The sequence below is a fragment of the Geospiza fortis genome, unplaced genomic scaffold, assembly GCF_000277835.1.
Source record: "Geospiza fortis unplaced genomic scaffold, GeoFor_1.0 scaffold550, whole genome shotgun sequence".
In the NCBI taxonomy this organism is placed as follows: Eukaryota; Metazoa; Chordata; class Aves; order Passeriformes; family Thraupidae; genus Geospiza; species Geospiza fortis.
Window position 1 is genome coordinate 14,398 of NW_005054884.1, and position 9,020 is coordinate 23,417.

The window sequence follows — 9,020 nt, forward strand, 5'->3', positions numbered from 1 at the left end:
AATTCAAAGAACAGTCATCTATGCTACAATTTGGTTTCCGAGCTTTAACCACCAGGATATGGTACGTACCTCATGGAACAAGTGGAAAACATCTGCAAAACATCTCTGAAACGCAGTCCTCTGGTGTGTCCACATGGCCTGTTACTACTTTGGTGTCATTATAGGTTTCTCCTCGAGCCAGGTCTTATGAGCTCTCAGAGAACTTATCACACCCAAGATAGCCCAGTTACCCTGAATGGCATAAAATTAGCAGGATGGCTTCTGAGGTTATGTTGGAAACAGAAAAAGTTTTAATAAAAGGCAAAATAACAAAGCTCTTACAGAGAAAAACCGAGCCAGGGGCAAGAGGTTCTTCCTCCTGCTAAAACACTCAACAAAAGCAATTATTTCCTTTGTTCTCTTCTTTTTCTAGTGAATTACGTAGGCGGGACCTTTTGGCCTCTGTCCAATTGGGCAGCCTCAGGTTTGAGGTGAAGTCCCAAAGGTCCTATGAGGTATCTTTTGTGCCAAATTGGGAGAGAAACTTCTGGGTTTTTTGCCTTTTTAAGCAGACAAAGAATAATTTAGTCACTCCATCAACAGGGGGCACATTCCTACAGTGTCATACATCAGGGACAAAACTATCATCTCATCTCTTTGGGGTTAAGACCCATGTCTAGTTGCCAGCACAACAGTTTGGAGGTGGGAGAAGTACGAGTGAGCCAAATATTCCCTATCTTTTGGTTACTCCAGAGTAAAAGACATCCAGTTGTGGATGCCCTATCCCTGGAAGTGTTCAAGGCCAGATTGGATAGGGCTTTGAAAAGAACAACTGGGTCTAGTGAAAGGTGTCCCTGCCCATGGCAGGGTGTTTGGAACTAGACAGTCTTTAATGTCCCTTCTAACCCAAACCATTCTGTGATTTCTATGATTCTCAGCCAGATGACTGTAACCCTAGTGTGGTCATTGACCTGGTGGCTCCTAGACTTGGAGTGATCTTTCTAACCCCAGGTCTCTACTGCCTGCACAGCCCTGGTCCTGCAGATAAGCAGTACAACTCAGGAGTTGACAAGTCAGTTTTGCAATTAAGTTGTCTGCTTCATCCTTCATCTGTAGAGCCTTTGATAGTGTGTTGCCTGGGTGGGTGTGGAGGACATGGGTAGGCTTGAGCCCCTGATGCAAGCCATCAATGCTAGCTTGACTGCTGGACCACACAAGTATGATGTTATTACTGTATATTTTTAGTCTGCTGGCGCAGAACGGAAAATAAATGACCCGCATTGTAATGTAGATTACATTGTCCCAACATCTGCCCTTCCTGGTGTCTTAGTGCATATTGATATTGCAAGACAGGGCGGGTGCATCCATCATGCCCTGTCTTTGATGCTGACTCCCACCTGAAGGACAGGGAAAGCCTAGAAATTGAAACTCCCATGCAAACCTCGCACATGATAAAAAACCATTTTGAAGCTGGTTCATGAGCTCAGTGACCTGAACCCAGCTGAAGGTACAGTCCATTCAGAGCAAACCAAACACTGCATCTTGGCAAAACCCTCTGGGTCGAGCACATCTCTGTTGAACAGCAAGGCACAGCATTGAGTAAACCTGGTCCAGATGCTTACAAAGTCCGATCTACTGCTATGTCCATCCACTGCGTGAAGGACAGCAGAGGCTGAAGTCTCATTCCTGGGGTCCAGGTGCTTTGGCAGGGAGGGAGTTTAAAAGCCCATCTGGACCTTCTACATCTCAAAATCTATCAGTCTCCAGGACTAGTGGTTTCCATTTAAGATCCATCTCCACAACAGCTGTAAGGACTTTCTCCCTTGTGGAAACCCAGATCAATGGTATTCCAAATATTATATAGATGGTGATCTCTTACTGTGAAAAATGCTTCCCAGGGAGGGAAACCACCATGTAAAGATAAAAGTATTAGTAATGATTCAATTACCCAAAATATCTCTAAAGACAGAGCATTTGAGAAATGTCAATCAGATCCTGTCTCTGGAGTCATCAGCTCATTCCCCAATGGTTCAGAGTTCTAGGGATTGGTAGCATTGAATTTGTAACCTTTGTTATTTTTGGTTTTTATAAGTAATACTGATAAATAGTGATTGTTGTTAATCTTATATGATTGCTTTAAAAAGGTTGTCTTAATCCCTTCCTGTTAATAAGTCGATTATATAATGTGAATTCTCAAATTTTTATAAGAATTTTTTTTAAGGTATTGTTGTAGTATTTGCAGCTGGCGTTTATGTGTTTTGCTATCTCTTTGTGTGATCACTTACAAGACTCATGTCTCTTCAGGACCTTGCCTTTTTATTTCTTAACTACTCATATGTTTTTGGGGTTTTTTTAAATCCAGATTGCCAGTCTCGTGGTTTTCTTCAGTTCTTCAGTTATTATTACAGAAGTACTCCAGCAGAGAGTTCAGTTGTAACTTTTTTTTTTTTGAGTTTCAATTTTGTACTTAGTAATCAGTCTTTCATTCAGCTGCATTTCCTCCACTCTCAGTGTCCAAATCCAAGCTCACAATCCTGACTGTGACCACTTTCAAATCTCTGAAGAAGAGATTTGCTGTGTTTGAAGAATCTCTATCCTGAAAAAACTTTGGAGGGATTCAATTACTTAATGGTTTGATTAGTTTTTAACCCTAAGGTTTCTTATTCATAACTGCTATTTTTAAGAGTCTTGTTTTAAAATGTGTTAAGTGATACCCACCAATTAGAGTTCAGGCTCTGGCCATGCTCTAGCTTTACTTAAATGGAGTAAGTGACAATCAACCCAAATGTTTTCTACATCAAAAAGTATTCAAGTCCTTTTGACTTAGCAATTTGACCATATATGACAGCTGAACCTATATTCAGAGAGAGTTTGAAGAAACATGAATCCAGACATGATTTTTCCAATTTTCTGTTGTTTTAAGGTTTATCAGCTGTTGCAGACTCTGGGACGACAGTTTAAAGTTGTAGTGCTTGGTAATTGTATGATTTCGCATGTGTTATTGATTATGTGTATTATCTAATTAATTCCTAATTGCTGTTATTTTCTTCTTTGCTACACACATTGTTTTGCTCTTGATGCTTTCTCCTGTTCATAACCAAAGAATGTTAGTAATAGCACCTTATGTTGGTATCTTATATTACTCTATGCAATTTTGCAAAACAGAACTGATCAATGTTTTATTTTCACATCAGGACCCATTCTTCACCTTCAGGATTTTAAGAAAATCCTCCAGTCCCTGCAGGGACATAGATTTGTTTGTGTTTTAACAAGTACAAAGTCCAGGTAAATTTCAGTGAAGAATGTGAAACTCTATCAAGTGCAAAAAAACCACTAACCACTCCACAAGCAGAGAAGAAGACACAAAAATGTAGACTGCACAGAGATTCCAACCCTTGTGCTTCGCCCACAGAAGATTGTGGACTTTAGGTTTCTTCATAGGTGTGGAAATCAGTAATGTTGTAAAATTTTTGTTAAATAATAGCTTAAAATAACTATGAGGTGTAGTCAAATGTGTGTCTAACAAATAGTTAACAAAGTTATCAATGCAATATTTATAGTTCAAACAAAAAGGGGAGTTTGGACCAAATTTCTCCCTGAGGCTCTTTATGAACCTCAAGAATTGGAAATTCTTGGCTCAGTGAAGATGGATTTCTGTGTAGTATTTAGTCTTCCTGGGTCAAAACAAAATAAGGACAAAATAACAGATGTAGCCCCAAATCACATTATATATAGAAATGAGACATCTTGGTGCAATTTCACAGCAAAGATTATCACACCGTCCAACAAGGTTCCATTGCAGTTACCGCAAGGAATCTTTTTCATTTGTGGGGACAGAATTTGGCCTGCCATCCCATCCAGTGTCAAAGGTGGTCCATGCAGCATTGGGAGACTTTCTTTACTGGCACCCAACATGACAGTGATAAGAGAACAAAGATGTAGAGGGAAAAGATCTGTCAGTTGATACAACCCCAATTGTGATGACAATGTTAATTTATGGAAAAAAGGCCAGAAATTTATAACAGCTCTGTTTCTGCCACAGGCAGCTGCAGGAGCGGCCTTGAAGCAATTGGATCAAATGGGGTGTTGGTTGAGTAAGCACTCTTGTGCTACCTCTCTCGCACTGAGCAATTTGTTAGCTGATGTTCAAGGTGTGAGACAGGTGACTGCAAAACAAAGAGGCAATTATCTTTTGTTAGTGCATGGACATAGATGTGAGGAATTTGAAAGAATGTGTTGCATGAATTTGTCTGATCATTCAAAATCTAGTCATGAAAGCATACAACAATTAGAAGATGGAGTGGCCAAACTCAGGAAAGAGAATGAGTCATGGCTAAATGGTGTGTTCAGTTGATTTAATCTTGCATCAGCATGGAGGGAATTTTTGAAGATAGGTGTGTACGTACCTAGTGTCGCAGTCCTTTTAGTATTTGTGCCATGCCTACTTTAGTGTATGTGACAGATGATGGATGAGGCTGTCAAAGGAGTGGTTTTGGTTCAAAGATAAGGGGGAGATGTGGAAACCCAGGGTACAGGGAATATTTCTCTGTCTGTCTGCTCTGGGGTGCCCTGACCCCCAGGGGAGCATTGACTTTGACCCTCATTCATGGAGAAAGTTTCCTAGACTTCAAGATCGACTAGAATCCACAAAAGTGTGAAATAGATTATAGAGAGTAGTGTAGGTGTATCACTTGGTGAGAAATTTAGGTTTTGGGATTTTTAGTCTGTTGTGGATGGAAGCAAGATGGAGGGTGCAGGATGCCATCCTGGGTTTCTTCTTCATGCTTCTTCTTCCTTCTTCTTCATGGATTTGGGTGGCATTTTGTAATTGGGCAGAAAAGTCCACATTGCGGGCTCATTGGAATCAGTTATTGGGTTAAAAGGGAAAATAATCTAGGTGTCAGTTCTTAATTGGATAGTTTAGTCTTAAAAGCCCTTGTAACAAGAGATTGTTAGCCATTTTGTGCCTTCTAATGAAAAGCTGCCAAACTCACAGTAATGAGACTGTTTTACTGATAAGAAATAATAAACACTTGAGTCCAACATAAGCTGCCATCTCAAGTGCCTTCAATCCAGACACAGAGAAACTGACAACTGGTACCCCCACACTCCCTGACAGAGGCCATGTGCAAGTGGGATGTGGAGCAGTAAACATCTGAAGGCAGGCCAAGAGGGGCAAAAGGAAAAACAACCTTTATTTCCAGTGGCATGGGAGATGAAGGGGGCAAGAAATAGTTGAGGAAAACCTAGAGGACTGGCTTTCCCCTCTTCTCAGATTTTCCTCCTTGCCTGGTGGCATGGATCACTCATGTTCCAGCACAGAGCAAAAGTTTGGCCTCCCCCAGTACTTCAGGGACTGGGACAGGGTCAAATAGGAGCTGGGTCCATAGCATGGCTGTTCTTTTACGTTGAAATTATGAGAAACAGGAGTAATAACAAAAATAACCCCAGCAGATTTTGGGCAGCCAGACCCTCCAGACTTGGGCTGATGGGATGCAACCATGCCAAGGACCCCAAAGCCACATGCACCACACCAGCCCAATGGAGACCAAAGCTCAGGATGACCCTATCTGGGTGCTACCCACACCAGAACTGTTGACTGGGGTGGGTGCCCCCACCACCAACCCCACGTGGTACCCACTTTGAGCAGCATCTCTCCTGCCTGCCTCATCCCTGCCACTAAAAAAGACACTTGGCACAGCCTGGGATCAAGTGTACATTTTTATTTTTTAATGGAACATAAGCTCCTTTAGAAAAAACATTCATCTGGATGATAACATCCATAGAAAAACCCAGCAATTTCATGCTCTTTTTTTTTTAATTTAGCATTTGTTAATTGCATTTATATTAAAGCAAAGTGCATATTTCTTTTTTTTTCTCATTTATACACATTGCACAATACATAAATAATGGTGCTTATAAAACATCTTTATATTTAAAAGTAATAATATATTTATATATAACATAAAATGCATTTTTTCTTTAATAAATCTCAGGGGGTCTTAAGTAGTCCTTTTTTTGTGTGTATTTCCAAAGCACTACAGTGCTAAAGTTCCAATGAGAATGGTCTCTTGTTCATTTAAACCTTTATATATAGAAAAATAGCTTATGTTAAGGTCTAAACATGCTCATTGAGCTAAGAAGAGTGTAAAAGTATCATACTAGTGTATGATTTCAAGAAGAAATGAAAGCACAACTGCATTTTCAAACTGAGTGTTACTGGGATAACCTGATCTAAGAAGTTACAACAGACCAATTATTGTGAACACTTTTTCTTTTTTCTTCCCATTTGTTTTTGCTTTGTTTTGTTGTTTTTGCTTTGTTTTGGTTTTTTTAGGCTTAGGCTTCTGTTGCTTAATATCTTAGCTCAAATGATAAAGTGTAGTCCATGCAAGAGGTTTCTCTGCTGTTATTTTCTCCCCTTGCATCAATTCATGACCATACAAAATAAAATAAAAAGCAGTGGAAAAATAAACACAGTGACAAGGTGTCAACTCAGCAACAAGAAAAAATAAAAATTAAAAAGGACGGGTAAAGACCTGTTTGGGAATATTTTGCACCATTCTTTGGCAACAATGTGGGGTTAGCACTGCAGGGGAAGAGGTCTTGGTGTCACCATCACCAGGGATGGGAAGGTGGTGCATAAAAAATACAAGTATCTTGTTCTTTTATCCAAGAGAAGGAACTGTAACATATAGCAAGTGGCTTCTGAATCCATTGATCACATAGGATAATCCTTTCAGAGGCATGAAATAATCATATGTGAGCCACACCCTTTTCTCACCCTTCTGAGTTATTGGTCATTTATACTTTAAAAAACTAGGTTTATCAAACTACCCCAAAGCACAAAAAAAATATTTCCAAAGGTTTTTCTCAAAACAAAGGGGGGGACATACAAACTAAACAAAACAAAACCAGAAAGTTTGCATGAATAGCAAGAACTCAGAAGGAAATATTAGCAGCAAAGTAATATAAATGCCTTGAGTCCACTCTGTCTTGAGTTATCGGTTATTTAAAATAACCTCCAACCAGCATGGGCAACTGCTGATGAACTGTCTAGTGTAGCATTGGCCCCAGCCTTTCACAAAGCTGATCTGAACCGTAAATCCTGTCCATGGCTGCTGCATGAACTCATGGTCATTTGGTCTCTGCAAGCTGTACGCCTTCTCATAGTCAAAAGCCTTGATGGAAAAACCTGGAAACACTTTGTGAACCAGCAACATCCTGGAGTCGGGGTTGTCCAGTGTGGCTGACTTGATGAAGATGGGGTAACTGCTGCAGTTGTACACCCACACTCCATTCACTTCCCTGGTGAGCTGGATGCCGTAGCCGATCTTGCCGCGGACCTTCTGCACCAGTTGGCTTTTGTTTTCTGAGTTGAGCTGTCTGAAGCAGAAACCATTCCCCTGAGGTAGATCATAGAAGATATCCAGGGAGGGCTCTTGGACAGAGGACAGCCGACCCACGCGTGTCTTCTCTTCCCAGTATGCCACCACACACCAATGTGACCGATCCCCTGGCTCCTGAAGAACTTGGGAATCTACAGAACAGGAGAAAAAAAGGAAGAAAAACATAAATTTAGCACCAAAAGGGGTAATACAACCCAAAAGTGACACAATGCTGGCAGGTCATTGCCTGCCAACATGTTCATGACGCTCTCCACGTACACACCAACACCCATGGCACATCCACCATTTCCAAAAGCAATGTTATTAGGACTATTTAAGTTGACCCAGATTTGGGGAATTCCTGTGCCATTTTAGCACCTAATTCTAGTTAGAATTATGAGTCTTAAATCACCATGTCTACCTTCAAAAGTGGCTTGAGACCTGCCAGCAGCATCCATGGTGCAGTCACCCTCACTCAAACCATCACCAGGACCACCTTCAGTGGCACTAGGAGAGATGAGATGCTCTAGCCAGCTGCATTTACCAAGACCAAACACCCTAAATGTCCTTATTTTCACTCACCAGATAGTGGATCCACTTCCATAAATAACTATCTACTCGACACAGATGCTGAGAAAAAATGAGGTGCTGCTAAGAAAACCACATTGAAGGTCATCCCATGGGATCAGAGGGGGCAAGGACTCACCTACTCTAGTTCACAGGGCTTTTCCCTACCTGTAGTCAGAGCCTGGGTGGTGGAGAGGATGGAGACATTGGATGACACCCCAACTTGTGGGAAGCACTGAGAGATGGTGGGGACCAAAAATCTCATACTTCTTAACAAAAATGGCCTAACCCCCCCCGAAATTCATTCATGTAGCTTTTTTTTTTTTACTTCCTTGCCCATAGCTATCCTGTGCAAGAAGCAGGGATACAATGTAGCAGGAAAAAGCCAAGTGGGGGAGGGGGAATGTGAAAGGCCCCTTTTCCTCATGAAGGATCCCTAACAGCCTGGCACTGCTCAGCAGGTAATTCGTTCCAGCCTTGGTAGTCATGTTAAGACCTGGGAACTATTCATCTCTGTAATTGCATTAAAAAAAAAAAAAAAAATCAAGCTTGGTATGCTAGTGAGTGCTACCAAAATAATCCCCTGCAGCATGGAAGCACATATGGTAATGGGAATAGTGGGTAACCCAGCACCCCAAAGCTCTTTCTGTGGACCCCCAAACCCCTTTGCCCAACATAAGCAATGGCAGGAACATGTTGGCTGCCCCGTTTTCTTTATTTTTTGGTATTAAAAAGCCCATTTCCCCAGTGCAGGCATTTTTCTTCTGTCTCTGAGTTGTGTTTCAAGCCCTGCACCGTGCTTTTAAGAGAACAAAAACAAAACCCAGCCACACACTTTTAATTTCCTCATTTCTATCCCAGTGGGGGAAATATTTCTCCAGTTGCTGGAGGCAGCAACTAAAAATGGGCCCGACTGTGTATGCCCCATAATAGGGACCCTCCCTCCCGGGTGAAAGTGGGGATGGGAGTTCCGGCAGTGGGGAGGTGGTCCCTGGGACAGCATTCATCAAGGTGCACCCCAGTTTGTCCTTCCATCTCCCCTTTTCAGTGCCTCCCAAGACTTTGTTGCCAATAATTTTATATCCT

At 41.5% G+C, this 9,020-nt stretch overlaps 1 protein-coding gene across 1 annotated transcript in view; it reads right to left on the minus strand.

The window, feature by feature from the left end:
- Positions 1–5,687: 5,687 nt before the first annotated feature.
- LOC102041254 (mothers against decapentaplegic homolog 7-like) overlaps positions 5,688–9,020 on the minus strand; it is a 26,732-nt gene continuing 23,399 nt past the window's right edge. The window contains exon 4 of the mRNA XM_005431287.2: positions 5,688–7,519. Coding sequence (XP_005431344.2) covers positions 6,981–7,519 — 539 coding nt within the window. The 3' untranslated portion in view covers positions 5,688–6,980. The remainder of the gene's footprint in view (positions 7,520–9,020) is intronic.